At 40.0% G+C, this 15887-nt stretch overlaps 1 protein-coding gene across 6 annotated transcripts in view; it reads left to right on the top strand.

Moving 5' to 3' along the window:
- Pwwp2a (PWWP domain containing 2A) overlaps positions 1-15887 on the top strand; it is a 40699-nt gene that overhangs the window by 15669 nt on the left and 9143 nt on the right. For 5 of the 6 annotated variants that reach the window (XM_085694863.2, XM_048435976.3, XM_048435978.3 and 2 more), the window contains one exon: positions 7066-8736. In XM_085694863.2, coding sequence (XP_085550989.1) covers positions 7066-8722 — 1657 coding nt within the window. In that variant the 3' untranslated portion in view covers positions 8723-8736. The remainder of the gene's footprint in view (positions 1-7065; positions 8737-15887) is intronic. The other variant, XM_085694864.2, reaches the window with a different exon arrangement.

Below are 15887 nucleotides of genomic sequence, written 5' to 3'. Positions count from 1 at the left end.
TAGTTCTGGAAATTAAAAGGTTACTTAGGGTTAAATTACTTTATTTTTTCTTCATTTTATTCATTCACTTATTTATTTTTTGAGACCGGGTCTAGGCAGCACAGGCTGGTCCTGAACTCTTGTAGCCAAGATGTGTATATATGTGTGTATGTATATGCCTCCCCAAACCATTAAATACAAATAAGCACTGTTAGAGAATCATTAAATGACAATATGTATTTTGGGGGTTTGGGAATGAAGGAATTCAGGCAAGAGTCATGGTCCAGCAGTGTGGGGCTAGTCCTGGTAGGGGGTCTGGCTTTGGTCATCTGAGAGGATGGGCTGCAGCTGCTTATACAGTCCCCTCACTTGGCCAGCAACTAACTCGTGGATGAAGTCTTCTGTGGGATTTGTGCAGTACTCCAACAGCCCCTGAATTTTTTGGTTTCTTTCTACTTGACTGTTCAATTCCCACAATTCATAGGTGTTGATTTCATCTGGCAAGTCTGATTCCGCGATAGTATAGCTTCTCCTGGTGCCTGTCCATCTGCTTTTCCACATCCAGCTGCCACTGCAGCTTCCACTGGTTGTACTTGATGCTGACTTGTGTGCTGACTCATGCACTTGCTGTTTCTGCAGCCTGATGGGGGCTCACCACCCAACTCCAGCTTGCTCAGCACACATTTGCCCAGCTGCTGTGCTTCCATTACTTCTTGCCTCTCTGCCTTCCCCCCTCTATTTTTTTTTAAATCATGTATGTGTGTTGCTGTGTGGGTAGATGCACCCTGAGGTCAGTGCTGTAGGATCCCCTGGAGCTGTAGTTAACAGGAGGTTGTGAGTCACTTGACATGCGTCCTGAGAATCAGATTCAGGTCCTCTGGAAGGGCAATAATGCTCTTAACTACTGAGCTATCTCTACAATCCCAGCCTTGATTCTGTCTATCTCATACATTTTGGGATTTGATAACATGCATGTGTGCCATGTCTAGCCTAAAATTATAATCAATATATTATCATAAAGTTTTATTTTTGGGAAAGTAAAGATTTATGATAACTAGGACAATATATTGTAACAAAAATTATTATGTGGGCCCCCCAAACTGGAAAGTGACCTTTTATATGTATTGGTGTTTTGCCTGCATGTTTGTAAGTGTGTGGGTGTTGTATCCCCTGGAACTGGAGTTACAGACAGTTGTGAGCTGTCATTTGGGTGTTGGGAATTGAACCAGAGTTCTCTGGAAGAACAGCCAGTGCTCTTTAACTGCTGAACCTTTTGTTTTTTAATCAGACTTCATATAGCTTCTAAATCCTCGGATGTAGACACATACTTCTATCCCCAACTGGTAATTCTGTTTCAAAAGGAATGGATATAATTTTGTTGGTAAAATTTTCTATTGTATTTAGATGCAGTTGAATTAATTTCATTTGTTCTGATTAAGTATTGACCTAACCAAATTTCACAAAGAAATGTGAAGCAAAATAAGCTTGCTTCACACTTCCCTGTTTTTATAACCCAATCTTTTGTTGATTTTAAGGACACATAGGTTCTTTTTGTATGTGGGGTAGGTGCATATGTATGTAGAGGCCAGAGACCAACCTCGGGTGCTATTCTCAGGAGATGTCTACCTGCCTTTTCCCCCCTTGTCTTTTGAGACAGGGTTTCAGTAGGACCTGAGCTGAGATTCACTCATTAGCTAGGCTAGCGGGCTGAAAGGCCACACGGATCAACCTGTCTCTATCTCCTGAGTTTGGATTATACACATACCATCACACCCAGGGTTTTTACATGGTGCTAGAGATTAAACTTTGGTTCACATGTTTATGCAGCTTTAGTTTACTGACCGAGGTATCTTTCCAGTGCCTGGAGAGGAAGTTTCTAAACACATCTGTTTGAAATAAAATAAATGTGGATATTTTTCAAGTGGTTAAACATAATTTTTTTCCTGTTGTAGGAGGAGACTTCATTTTTGCCTTCTGTTGACCTGTTGGCTGAGAGGGTAGTTGGGTCCATTGAGAGCACTTGGACCTATTGTTGCAGCTTACTCTGATGATCATTTTTCTGAGTGATTAGTTTCTTCCAACTCCTTGGCTTGTCTACAGATGCTAATTCCTTTGCATTTCTTTATTTTTGTATATGACTTTTTAAAGAATCCCCTCCTACATTTACTTCTTGGCAAAAAGAATTGGAAGGGAGTAAATGAGAATCAGTTGTATTCAGTTGAACTGCCCTATACAGAAGGAAAAGAATTAATTTGAAGTTAGGAATGAGTTGATTGAGGGTACTGGTAAGTTCATGCAGATGAATACTGCCATCATTAAAACAAACTTTCCAAATCAGAGGTAGGAATTAGAAATACAAGGAAAACCAGATGTGGTGGCACATGTCTGTAATATAGCACTCACAAGGTCATATGTTAGAAGCCAGCTTGAGCTACATACATAGTGAGTTTCAGGCAAACCTGGGCTACAAGACTCTGCCTTAAAAAATCTGAAAATTAAAAAAAAATAATCTAGAAAGATACCTGGCTTAAAATAGGTAGTTGTTGGTAAACATTTCATTTAGGGTTCAATATTCTCCTGAAAAGGAATTTGGGTAACAGATCTTAACCCAGGAAGCAATGTGAATTTAAGGATAGAATTGATAAGCAATATTAGAAATTGTGAGTAAAATGATGAATAAAACTTATATCTTAAATAGGATTCAAATCCTAGAATAAAATAAACCATTTCCTGCTTTGGGATTTTAGAGACAAGGAGTCTCACTGTGTAACCCAATCAGACCCCAGAAGATCTCCCTGCTTCTGCCTGTCCTAGTCTGGGGTAACTGGTGTGCTGCCATTCCCAGTTCAGAAGATCACTTTCACACCGTCACTTACTTCCAGAAGTAACATGGATTTGTTTGTTTGTTTGACAGTGTCTTTATGAACTTTTAACCCACTTCCCAAGTTTGCTGGGTTTACTAGTAAGCTAGCTCAGTGTTTGCATTGCTGGGACTTGAACCCAGGGCTTGAAACATGCTAGGCGAACCCTCTACCAGCTGAGCGACATCCCTAAACTCCTAGACTGGGGCTTTTCACTGATATCTCTTCTCTTGTCAAAAAATGTTAAATACCAATAATCCTCTTTGACACATGCTACTTGTTCAAAAGACTCAGTTTTGAAATCAATTTTAAGTAATTGTAGCCACAGGAAGTGCAAAGACAATACAGAGGTTTCTTGGACTTTTATCTGTTTTTCCTCATAAAGGGAATTCTTTATTATTATTTATTTTGTGTGATGCTAGAGATTTATGCCAGGTATGCCCAGGCAAGCAGTGAACTGTAACCTTTGTGTCCACTTTAGATTTTTTTTTTTTTTGGCGACAATCTTGCAATACAGCCTAAGATGTCTTTGAATCTAGATCCTCCTGTTTCAGCCTCTGGCAGAATTTTCTTCTCTCCCTCCCTGCATCCCTCCCTCTCCTTTTATTTTTTTGTGTTGAAGATTGAAGCCCTTGGGTGTAGCACATACTCATGCATGCTCTGCCATTCAGCTGTACCCCTAGTCAGACATTCTGTGGTAATTAAAGACTGAAGATGGGAAAGGTTCGAATGAGTCACCAGTGTCTGAGCGTTGCACTGCACGTGGAGTAGGAAGAAGACACACAGCATGCCACCCAGCTCTTGGAGCTCTTTGCAAGCAGTTCTGTAGGAGGAAGCTTGTGCAGAGGATGCTACTCCACCTTTCATCTGCACACTGCTCATTGACATTTTCCTGGCGGAGCTTGCTTCTTGGTTAGCACTAATGTGAGACATAAATGTCTGCTTTAGCAAAACAAAAGGCAGCAGTGCTTATGGAAAGTTCAGATTACGGTTTTAGAGAAGATTGAAGGTTCTGTGCCATGTCACAGAGCAAGATTCTATTTCACCCTCCAGGAGATTGTGGTGAACTAGGATTTAAGCCAGGCATGGTGCAAATACCTTCAATCCCAGCATTCGGTTGACAGAGGCAGGTGGATCTCTGAGTTGGAGGTCAGCATAGTCGAGTTCCAATATAGCCAGAACTACACAGAGGAAACCATGTCTTGAAGAAATAATGATTGAGAAAGACTGTAATTATGTTGCTACTTTTTCTTTGACAGTACTGGCGATCAAACATGGAGCCAGGGCTCCACCACTACACACTATACCCAGTGCTTTGATTTATTGAATTGAGATAGGATCTCACTGTATGTTCTAGACTGGTCTCAGCCATAAGCTCTTCTTCCTCAGCTTTGATAGTGCTGGAACTGCAAGTGCTTAGCTTAGTGCTTCAAGATAGTCTCAGTAACCTTTTGGTGTCTTAGGTTAATGGCTTTCAAACTTTGGTTTAGTTAGAAATAGGTATTTGTCTGCGTGGGGAATGGGTGGTTGAGACAGGGTCTCATGTATCTGAGACTGGCCTTGAATTGATCATTCTGCTTCACCTCCCAAGAAGTACTCGTGTTTGGTCATCTACAAATGCATGAAACAGATATTGCAGTTATGAGTATTAGTATTACTCTCGCTGTTCTTAGACACAGATTTTGATTTAATCATAGTGTGACCCTTGAGATTGGTTTCATAACTAGTGTCTCACCGTGAGGTGGCAACATGATGACCGAGATGAATGAGGACATGTGATCCTCTTTTCTTTTTCTCATAAAGTGATCTTTCTTTCCTAGTCTCTGAGGTCATTTTGTAATTATTTAAATATTTTTGGGGCCAGGCAGATGTTTCACTGGTTAAGAGCACTACTGCTATTCAGTCTAGATATAAGTAATTGGTAAGATATACAAATTCTAAGATCTACATTAGTAAAATATAAAACTATTTAAATGAAGTAAAATTTATGCCTAATATTTGTTGATGAGTATGTTGAGAATTACTAATCCATGAAGGGAAGTAACTTTATTTTATACATGCAAAACTAAAATTTACAGTTGATAAGCGCTCTGAAAACTTCACTTAGATAACTAGGTGTGGTGACATGTGCTTGTCGGCGGCACCTGTGAGGCAGAGGCAGAGGGTTTGAGTTTAAGGCAAGCTGTCCTACATAGCAGCTTCCAGGCCTGGAGTACATAGTGAGACTCTTTCAAAAGAATAAACTTATTAATGTTGTGTCTAAGTTCTCTAGTCCCAAAGAGTTATTAGTTTTTAGAGAGGAACATGAGAGGGTCCTGTCTTTTTTTTGTTTATTTTATTTTGTTTGAGACAGTCTCTGTATACCTGGCTGTCCTGGAACTTGGGATGCACAGAGATCCTCCTGTCTCTGCTTCCTGATTGCTAAGATTAAAAGCACAAGCTATCATGATTGGCCTTAAGCCATGACTGGTTAAGAGGGTGTTTTTTTTTTTGTTTTTTGTTTTGGTTTTTCGAGACAGGGTTTCTCTGTAGCTTTGGAGCCTATACTGGAACTAACTCTTGTAGACCAGGCTGGCCTCGAACTCACATAGATCCACCTGCCTCTGCTTCCTGAGTGCTGGAATTAAAGGCGTGCGCCACCACTGCCTGGCTTAAGAGGTGTTCTTAACAAGTTATTCTGAACCGTTTGGAGAGCATTTAAAAGGACAGGAATATTAAACAAACAAACAAACAAAAAACCCAAAAAACTTGTTCTTGAAAAATTGATATAGAAAACATTTTCATTCAGTTTGCTGGGTTCTCCATGACTGTCTAGCCTGCTACTGACCCTGTGTTCTCTGTAACTTTGCCTTATAAGACTGGCATTAGCATTGTCTTACACAAGGTGCTGCTGTCTCAGTGTTTAAAATAAGCATGCTATCATACACTGAGATTACTTGGGGTATGGTTTCATTTTTATATGAAGGCAATAAATACAGCAAATTTAACTTAACATTTCTTTATTTCAGCCCCAGTATATTAAATCGCTTACATTTCTAAGTTTGTCTGAGAAACGGTTTTTACTGCCTGCTTTTCTGCGTATTCGCGTTCTGTACGGAAGCTGGGATCTAGGCATGAATACCTGTTGTGTAACTGGTTTTTAAATTGGATTACATTTGAAAATACTCCTTTTCCTTTCTTTTTTTTTTTTTGCTTTTCTCTTTGAGACAAGAGCCCTTGCTTTGTTATACAAGTTGGCTTTGAACTCAGAATCCTTTGTCACACTCTTCTTTGATACTGCCCCTACAGATGTGTGCTCCTTTGCTTTTCTGAAATTATTTCTGAATGTAGTATGTGATTTTAAAAAGTTTGAAACTCGATGGGTGGAGGGGGTTGGCAGGTGGTGCTGAAGTGACAAGTCAGCAGTTAAATGCTCCCCTTTACAGAACTGGGTTTAGTCCCCAACTCTGCATCACCCACAGATCACAGTAGCTTGTAACTCCAGTCCTTGGGACTCTCTTCTGAAGGTACTGCACTCATGGTACAAGTAAATAATAAAAGACAAACTTTTAAACCACACAGCTCTATTCCCATCAGCATTGGAAATAATTTGAATATCTAAATTCTGTTCTGTTCAAATTGGCCTGGAACTTGAGATCAGCCTCTTGAGTGTGGGAATTACAGATAGGTACCACCACCGCTGTTTTTTAATAAACTTTTTTTGTTTTTTTCGAGACAGGGTTTCTTTGTAGCTTTGGAGCCTGTCCTGGAATTCACTCTTGTAGACCAGACTGGCCTTGAACTCACAGAGATCCACCTGTCTCTGCCTCCCGAGTGCTGGGATTAAAGGCTTTTGCTGCCACCACCCGGCTTTTACCAAGCTTTTGAGAGAAGTTAGGCCAAAGGAAAGTGATTATATCTAAAGTATGGCTGCATTTACTAAAAAATGTCCATGGTTCAGTGAGTATAATACCACATGGCATTTCATATTAACCTGTCTGATAGCAGAAAGGTCTTTTGTAAGTAAAGCCAACTATTCTGGTATTGTTTAGGGTAACCACTTGGATTATTTCTGGTTTTCTCTAAAATATAGAACCAAAAGAAGTAGGGATTTTTGTTGCTTTGGAGAAAGCAGTGGTATATTTTGATTTTTGTTGTATAGATACTTACTAAGTTGATTGTGTTTCAGACGTTGAGTTACAGATGACACTCACTAGCTTTCTTTTGTTCTTCTGTTTCCCTAAAGGTTTGGGCCCCATGGGATCCCTGTGACAGTATTTCCCAAAAGGGAATATAAGGATAAACCGGACGCCATGCAGCTCCAAAGTAACACATTCCAGGAAGGGAAAGAAGTCAAGCGAGAAGTGAACGGTGCTGTTCCCGATAACCTTTCTCCAGTCCCTCCTCCTGAGCACCTGTGGACTTCCAAGCCACCTCCTCTCTTCCACGAAGGAGCACCTTATCCTCCCCCCTTGTTTATCAGGGACACATATAACCAATCAATACCTCAGCCACCTCCTCGGAAAATTAAGCGACCCAAACGAAAAATGTACAGGGAAGAACCCACTTCAATAATGAATGCGATTAAGCTACGGCCCAGGCAAGTCCTGTGTGATAAGTGTAAAAACAGTGTTGTTGCAGAAAAGAAGGAAATTAGAAAAGGTAGCAGTGACTCTTCTAGGTATGAAGATAAAAAACGGAGAAATGACAGTGTAGCTACTGTAAACAAAAAACTGAAAACTGACCATAAAGTGGACGGGAAAAACCAAAACGAAAGCCAGAGAAGAAACGCTGTGGTGAGGGTTTCCAATATTGCTCACAGCAGAGGCAGAGTAGTCAAAGTTTCTGCTCAGGCAAACACGTCAAAAGCTCAGTTAAGTACCAAGAAAGTGCTCCAGAGCAAGAACATGGATCACGCAAAAGCTCGGGAAGTATTGAAAATTGCCAAAGAAAAGGCACAGAAGAAGCAGAGTGAAACCTCTACTTCCAAAAACACCCACCCGAAAGTCCATTTCACACGGCGCTATCAGAATCCTAGCTCAGGTTCCCTCCCTCCTCGAGTGCGTTTAAAACCACAAAGGTACAGGAATGAAGAAAACGACTCTTCTCTGAAGACAGGACTGGAGAAAATTCGGAGTGGCAAGCTGGCCCCTAAGCCGCAGTCTCGCTGCACCTCTACCCGCTCAGCAGGTGAGGCCCCTTCAGAAAATCAGAGTCCCTCAGAAGGCCCGCAAGAGGCCGCCAGTGAGGTTCAGGACACAAGCCAAGTGCATGTGCCTGGTGAGCAGGAGGACCTGCAGACGGTGGGCGAAAAGGGCAGCAAAAGCAATATCTCTGTTTACCTGACCCTAAATCAAGAGAAATCTGACTCTTCCGGTGCTTCAGTGTGTAGCATTGATAGCATGGATGATTTGAAATCCTCCAACTCTGAGTGTAGCTCTTCTGAGAGCTTTGTTTTTCCTCCAGGCAGCATGCTTGCACCTTCCACTTCTTCCACTTCCTCTTCTTCAATGGAAGAATTCAGTAATTCCTTGAAAATGAAAATCTTTTCCAAAAATGTCTCTAAATGTATCACACCAGATGGGAGGACCATATGTGTAGGGGACATTGTTTGGGCCAAGATATATGGCTTCCCATGGTGGCCAGCCCGAATTCTTACCATAACTGTAAGCCGGAAAGATAATGGCCTTTTAGCCCGACAGGAGGCCCGTATCTCATGGTTTGCATCTCCAACAACATCTCTCCTTGCTCTTTCACAACTCTCCCCCTTTCTAGAGAACTTCCAGTTACGCTTTAATAAGAAGAGAAAGGGTCTGTATCGCAGGGCTATCACAGAGGCAGCTAAGGCTGCTAAGCAGCTGACGCCTGAAGTGCGGGCTTTGTTGACACAGTTTGAAACGTGAACATGGACAGTAAGGTAGGCGAGAACCGCTGGAGCGGCCGCAGGTCCCTGGTTAGTTAGGAATTGTTTCCACCAACTAGCTTGACCAAACTGGAAAGAAACTGCACTCACTTGGCTTTTTATACGTACATAGCCATTTTTAGACTAAGAAGCTTAAAACTGAACATTCTGTCAAATTTTCTCTTAAGGAAGTGAGATTTTTAGCAGTATTTTCCAGTTTTGAAATCTAAAACCATCCTAAGGCATAGAAGCCATAGCCTCAAATGAAATTGAATTTTTGCAGGGACTGTTATTTGCCATTTGTACTTATTGTATATATGTATACACATATATAAACTATTGCCTGTCACCATGTGACACGGGTTGCATATTTGGGGTTTTAGTAAGGGCTGGTGAGCTGGGGAACAGTGGATATTTAATGACTACTTGTTTAATAATTAGTGAACACTTAGACTTTCTATGCACATAATGGTATAAAAGTTTGATATTGGGTGTTTGACAAACTGAGATGCCTGTTATGACAAATTGGAATGCTTGCTGTTTAGTTATAGACCAGGCTATACACATTGTCCAATATTTGGGATTAAAACTATAAAGACTGGGCAGGCCTGAGTTACCACTCTTGTCCAGTGAGAACATAAATAAACTTTCAGACTTTTGGTTGGGAAGTTTAGATAGGTTTTATTTGGGGTATGTGAATAGTGCATATTTGGTCAGATTTCTCCTGGCTGGGCTGGTCCTAAATTCTTAGGACAGTGCCCTAGTGATTTACACTTTGTGAATTAATGTCATGTGTAATTGTTGCATTTTGAATGTATCTAATTTGATAATTTTTAAGAAGCATTTCCGTTTAAGGTAATCTGTTTGCAGGTTAGAAAATGAGAAATGTAATTGTGTAATGCATTGAAATGTAAAAAAAAAAGTTGTAAATAAAATCAACTAAATCCAAATTATTTGTGTGTGTTTCTCAAAAAGCTTTGAACAGTTTCAAAATAGTAGAAAATTATTCTTTGTTATAGTGACTAGAAAAGGTGAGCAATCAGATTTAGTTTTCTATTTGTCCTGTCAGGGAATGTTATCCCAGCATAGGTAAAATTCAAATAGCAGGAGCTATAGTGAGGCTCTCTAGTAATGTTACCCGATAGAATTCTAGCTCCCACCAACTTCATGAATGCTTTTAATTTTTTTCAATTTTAGCCTTGATAAATTACCATGTGCTTTGAAAATTAGGTAATTGTAGTTGTTTGCTCTGTTTGGTCCTCTGCCTCAGATATCACTGGTTTGGGGGCTAGTAATCCTATTTTATTAATTTTTTTTTTTTTTTTTTTTGAGAGAGAGTTTCACTATGTCACCGTGGCTGGCCAGGCTGACCTCAAGTTCAGAGTCATGCCTCCTCTGCTTCTGCCTCCCGTGTGCTGGGAAAGTAGTCTCACTACCTGTGGAGGCAAAGTGATTGCAAAAAATAAGTTGCTTTCAAGCTTTTTTTTTTGTTGTTGTTTTTTAAATTTGGTACAAATTCAGTTTGGTACTTATTGAAATATAAAAAGGTAAACTTTTTTGTGGATTTCTAAAGTACTCCAGTGAGAGATATATTAGTTACTATGGAATTAATAATAAAGATTAATGAAATTTCGAAATTAACTTCCTTAAGCTTTATACCTGATTATTTTTTTGGAAAAAAATTATAATTTTTTGGGGGGAACTTAGTCAATGCTTTTTGATTTTAATAAACACACAATAAAAGAAAAAGATGCATATTCTTTCCTGCAAACAGAAACTATTTAAAATGATCTGATTATGACAAGCTGAAAGTTCACCATTTGATAGTTTACAAGAGAAATAACTTTTTAGGTTTGCTGAGTATTTGTTTTAGATTAAACTAATTTATTTGGGTCTCTTTGAAAAATTGATTTAAGCAAGAGTCACCTAAAATGCAATTTTAAAGCTTGTGTAGTGATCTGGGCTGTTTTGTTGTAATAGTGACTTTGAAAGTAGGTGTGGTTAATACAGTCAGATGCTTTGGCAAGTGTACCTTGATGAATAAACCATTTGTGCTATTTTAGAAGCTGCAAGGGAAATACAGTTTGTGATTGTGGAGTATGTAATTAACATTCAGCTAGGTGTAGTGGTGTATTCTATTGTTCCTAGCATTTGGGAGATGGAGGCAAGAGGATTTGATGAGTTTGAGATTGCCCAGGCAAACATAAACTAATGATTTTGACTGTGTGTGTGCTGGTGCACACCTTAATCCTAGCAGGCTGACCATCTCTTTGAGTTTGAAGCCAGCCTGGTCTACAGAGTGAGTTCTAGGCTATATAACAAGAGACTTTAAAAAAAAAATCCAGTAGAATTTTTCAAGCCAGGTGACTGACTAGTATCTATTGCAAGTGGAGATACTAAGTTTTCTCTGAGAAGATAAAGGGCACTTTTTGTATGGCGATAACCCAAGTGGGCATTTTTGGTTTGGCTTGTTTTCTCCTTGTGGAGAGAAAATTGACTTAGACAAATCTCTAGTGTAAGAAAATTGGCTAGCAGGCAAGGATGAGCAAGGGCAGAAACCAAGTGAGAAAGTTGTGAAAATGGTCTTTCCAATTGTGTAGTTTGGTCTGTTTGTGGGGCCTCTAGCAGTGGCATCAGGACCTGTCCCTAGTGGTTTTTTGGAACCAGGGATGCCTCGCCTAGCCTTGATGCAGGGGAAGAAACTTGGTTCTGCCCCAAAGTGATGTGACATGCCTTGTTGACTCCCATGGGAGGCCTGCCCCTTTCTAAACAGAGGAGTAGATGGGGGCTGGGGGAACTGAATGGTATGTAAAATAAATGAAAAAATTTAATAAAAAAAATGGTGTCTTTAGAAATTTAATACCTCAAAAGTATGTTTTCCTTTTCATTTTTTAGAATTTGGAAAACAAGAAGCAGACTGGTCGTTTGAGTAGAAGAGAAGTTTATTCCGTCCTAGTTTATTCCCACAGAACAGGAGACGTGTCAGTGAGGCCTGAGAAGGACTCACTAGTCTGAAATCTGTGACTTGGGTGGTTTGTCCCTAAATGTTTTCTTTCATGTATCCTAGGCTGGCCTCCAACTTCTTGATCTTCCTGCCTCCATCTTTCATGCTGGTATTTCTCTCTCTCTCTCTCTCTCTCTCCTTTCCCCTTACCTTCTTCCCCTCTTTCCCTCCTTCCTTCCTTCCTTCCTTTCTAATTTTGGAGCAGGATCTTACTGCATAGTCCCGGATCTCCCAAAAGTCACTATATAACCCAGGCTAACCTTGGGCTCTTCTGTGTTGGTATTATAGGCATGCACCAACATGTGGCTGGGGGCAAAATGTTAGTGATGGTGATTGTAACTTAGTACCAAGTGGAGCAAACAGAAACTTAAGTCTGAAGACATTGGAGGCAGGCCACATGAAACTGATAGAAATTAGCTTTAAGGGGTCTGAGTTTTACCCCATTAAGAGAGGCTGTGCCCTTCTAAAGTTGGTTATTGAAAGAACACATGTTCAGACATTGCAAAGGGCCAGTTTTCCTGTGTGCTGAATAACTGAGCAGAAATCAGAAATTTATAGTATACATGTAAAGTTAGATTTTCTCATCTAAGTTGTGAATGTTCTATGGTTTGTGCTGAATTGGTGGCATACTGATATCTCTAGAAAAATTAGTAATGAAGGTTTTAGTTCTACATGATGGTTTCCAATAGGAAATTGGCCAGGGATAGTAAAGATCTTTTTGTTTGTTTCTCTTTCTCCTTCCCTCTTTCTTTGTTCTCTTCCTCCCTCCTTCCCTCCCCCTTCCTCCTTCCCTCCCTATCTTCTTTTCCTTCCTTCCTTTTTTGTTTTTTTGAGACACAGTTTCTCTGTGTAACTGCCAAATCTGTCCTGGAACTCGCTTTGTAGACTAGGCTGGCCTCAAACTTAGAGATCTGCCTGCCTCTGCCTCCTGAGTGCTGGGATTAAAAGCAAGCACTACCACCAGCTGACTGTGAAGGTCATTTTCTAAGGAGGGACAAGTTCAGTGTTTGCTTTGGAGCTGTGCTAATATAGCTATTAACACTCTAATGTAAATATCTGGAATTGAGAACTAATGTTGGGCTGGTGCCATTCCATTTCCTGCCAGGAGACAATGGCCAAGCTGTGTTTACTATTTCCACCTAGTTCTTACTTGAAAGACTCTTACTGTGTTTCTACAGGTTAGGTGTGATTACTATATTCAGGCCTTCATTCAGTCACAATTGCATCAATTAAAAGGTCACAGGGATAAATGATTTATTATAATTTTTACAGAGTATTTGGATATTTTTGCCATGATAATTGATTCTAAGTTTAATCTACAGCTAAAAGGGGGCACTATCTAAATTTGTCTTTGGTGCTTGCCCTTGTAGTGTACCCCAGCTTGGATTTTCCTCCTTTATTTTCTTTATTTTTCCCACATCTTTAGTTAAAAACTGTCTTATTAAAATGAATTCTAATTTTAGACATATTTAAATAGACATGACTGAAAGTTTACCATTTGGTGGGCTACTTGCTTCTTAAAAGATTTTGTTATGTGGTTATGTGGTCCAGGCTGGTTGAATATGCAGCAATCCTTCTGCCTCAGCCACTTGAGTATTTGGATCACAGTCTAAAAGTTTTTTGTTTTTTGTTTTAAATTAGATAGGCTCTCATTGTGGCGCCTGCCTTCCATCTTAAAACCATTTTAATTGTACAATTTAAAAGTCATTTATGTGTATTTAATGTGCGTTGGTGTTTTGCCTGCATGTATGTCTGTGTAAGGGTGTCGGATCTTGGGAGTTACAGACAGTTGTGAGCTGGGTGCCATGTGGGTGCTGGGAATTGAACCCTGGTCCTCTGGAAGAGCATTCAGTGCTCTTAACCACTGAGGCATCTCTCCAGCCCTAATTGTACAATTTAAAAAACTAGTGTGTGTATGTGTGTGTGTGTGTGTGTGTGTGTGTGCCTGCCACAGTGTACAGTGCCTTCAGAGGCTAAAAGAGGGAGGGTGTTAGTGACCCTGGAACTGTTGTAGGTCATTGTGAGCCAACTGATGTAGGTGCTCAGAAATGAGCGCCTTTGGAACTCTGAGCCTTCTCTTCAGCAGTTTTAAAGGCTGTTAAGTATGTTTGTGTTGTGCGACCGTGACCACTGTCCATCTGTAATTTGCATGGTTTTCTTTGTTTTGCTATTTCCCCCCTCATTTTGGTTTTTTGAAACTAGGTCACTCCAGCCCAGGCTGATTTCTAGCCCACAGGACAATCTTGCTGAGAATTGGTACCAGGAATGCTTGCTTCCAGGATTCCTTACTGCATACCTGCAGTCCTGCATGGGGAGATTCTCTGTCTGTCCTTGTTAATATGCATCATACTCAAGAACTGCAGCTGTGCCTTTGTAAAAGGTGTATTAATATGACTACATTTGCCTATTAAAGAATTTTTAGTTTAAATAATCTTCAAATAGTAACAATTTAATAATCTTTTGGATAACTTTTGTCAATAACGCAGCCATTTAACTTGAGTTGATAATGGAGGCTGGACAGGACGGTCAGCAGATGAAAGCACATACTATTCCCAGAACCCACATCAGGCAGCCTAGAACCCCAGTTCCAGGGAATCCAACACTGACTTCTGACTTGAAGTATCAGGATTGTAGGCCTGTACCACTATGCCCAGCTCTAGAGATATGAAGACAAATTCTACATTGTTTTGTAAAAAACAGGAAGATCAGTCAGGAAGGTAAGCATTGGTTAAATAGCAGGTTTGAGGCCAGCCTGGGGTACATGGATCTGTCTTAAAGGGAAACGGGAAAGAAAAACCTCAAAATAGGAAAGCCAAGTCCTTCATAGCTGAAGTATTAGGGGACTTTCTCTCTATTCTCTCTCTCTCTCTCTTTCTCTCTCTCTCTCTCTCTCTCTGTATGTATGTGTGTGTGTGTAAGTTAAGGTTTTTGTTGTTTGAAAGACGGTCTCATGTAGTCTAGACTGACTTCCGTGTCTCACTTCTGAGTGTAGTACTTACAGGCATGAGTTACTACACTAGGCTTGGATGTCTGACTTTTATGATCACATTTTTTTTTTTCAAAAAGAAAAAATATACCATGTAATAGTGGTGCACACCTTTAATCCCAGCATTCGGGAAGAAAAAGCAGGCGAATCTCTAACTTCAAGGCCAGACTGGTCTACAAAATTCAAAGACAGAACTTGTCTCAAAAAACAAAACTTCAAATTATAGTGCTTAGTAAATTTTAGCAAGAATGTCTTTTTAAGTGTTCAAGGTCTTTTGCAATTATTAATGTTTCTTATTTAACTCTCATGTAAGATTCTTTTAGAAGCTATTAAAGAAGACTGGTATGGAGATAGGAGGATCCTGATCTGAAGCTAGCCCAGGCTACAAAGTAAGATTGACTTACTTTGTGTGACCCCACAAGAACAAAACAAAACCAAACTATTGAAAGCCTGAGGGCCATATTTTCCTCCTCTGGAAAAATGAAATGGAAGTTTTTTGTTACTTAAAGTGGTTGTTTATGTAGATAGGTAAGAGAGAGTAAATTAATGATGAAGGGGAGTTTGAACACCATCAATTCGGCATTAGCTGTGCTTGACAGCAGCCTTTTATCAAACAAAGAATATTGTTTGTCCCTTTTTAGGCACATATTTAAAAGCTCTTGAGCCAGATGCCCTAGCCTGATTTCAATTTCTTCTTACAAACATTTTGATCTTAGGCAGGTTACGTCAGTGTCTGTGAAATGGGGAGAATGGATAGCACCACTTCAGAAGGTAATTTTGGTAATTTATGTCTTTAAGGCCATAGAAGAGTGCCTGGTATCCTATGTAAATGCTGTTCATAATTACCAGCCACTTGTGTGTAGCCAAGAAACCTCATTCTGGTAGCTTTTAATACTGTCTGTCAAATGTTATGGACTTAGCATAAATGCAAAGTTTTATTTAAGCTTCTGTAATAGCATTTAAAAAATTTATTTTATGCACATTGGTTTTTTGCTTTTGTATATGTCTGTGTGAAGGTGTTGGATCACGTGAAACTGGAGTCACAGACAGTTGTGAGCTGCCATGTAGGTGCTGAGAATCGAACCATGTCCTCTAGAAGAGCAGTCAGTGCTCTTAACATCTGGGCCATCTCTCCAGCCCCCTGTAATAGCATTTTGAATCACAAATAGCTAGAGG

Source organism: Myodes glareolus, chromosome 9 (assembly GCF_982192425.1).
Source record: "Myodes glareolus chromosome 9, mMyoGla1.1, whole genome shotgun sequence".
Classification (NCBI taxonomy): domain Eukaryota; kingdom Metazoa; phylum Chordata; class Mammalia; order Rodentia; family Cricetidae; genus Myodes; species Myodes glareolus.
The sequence above is the reverse complement of the archived record's forward strand: the minus strand, read 5'-3'. Positions and strand labels throughout refer to the sequence as shown.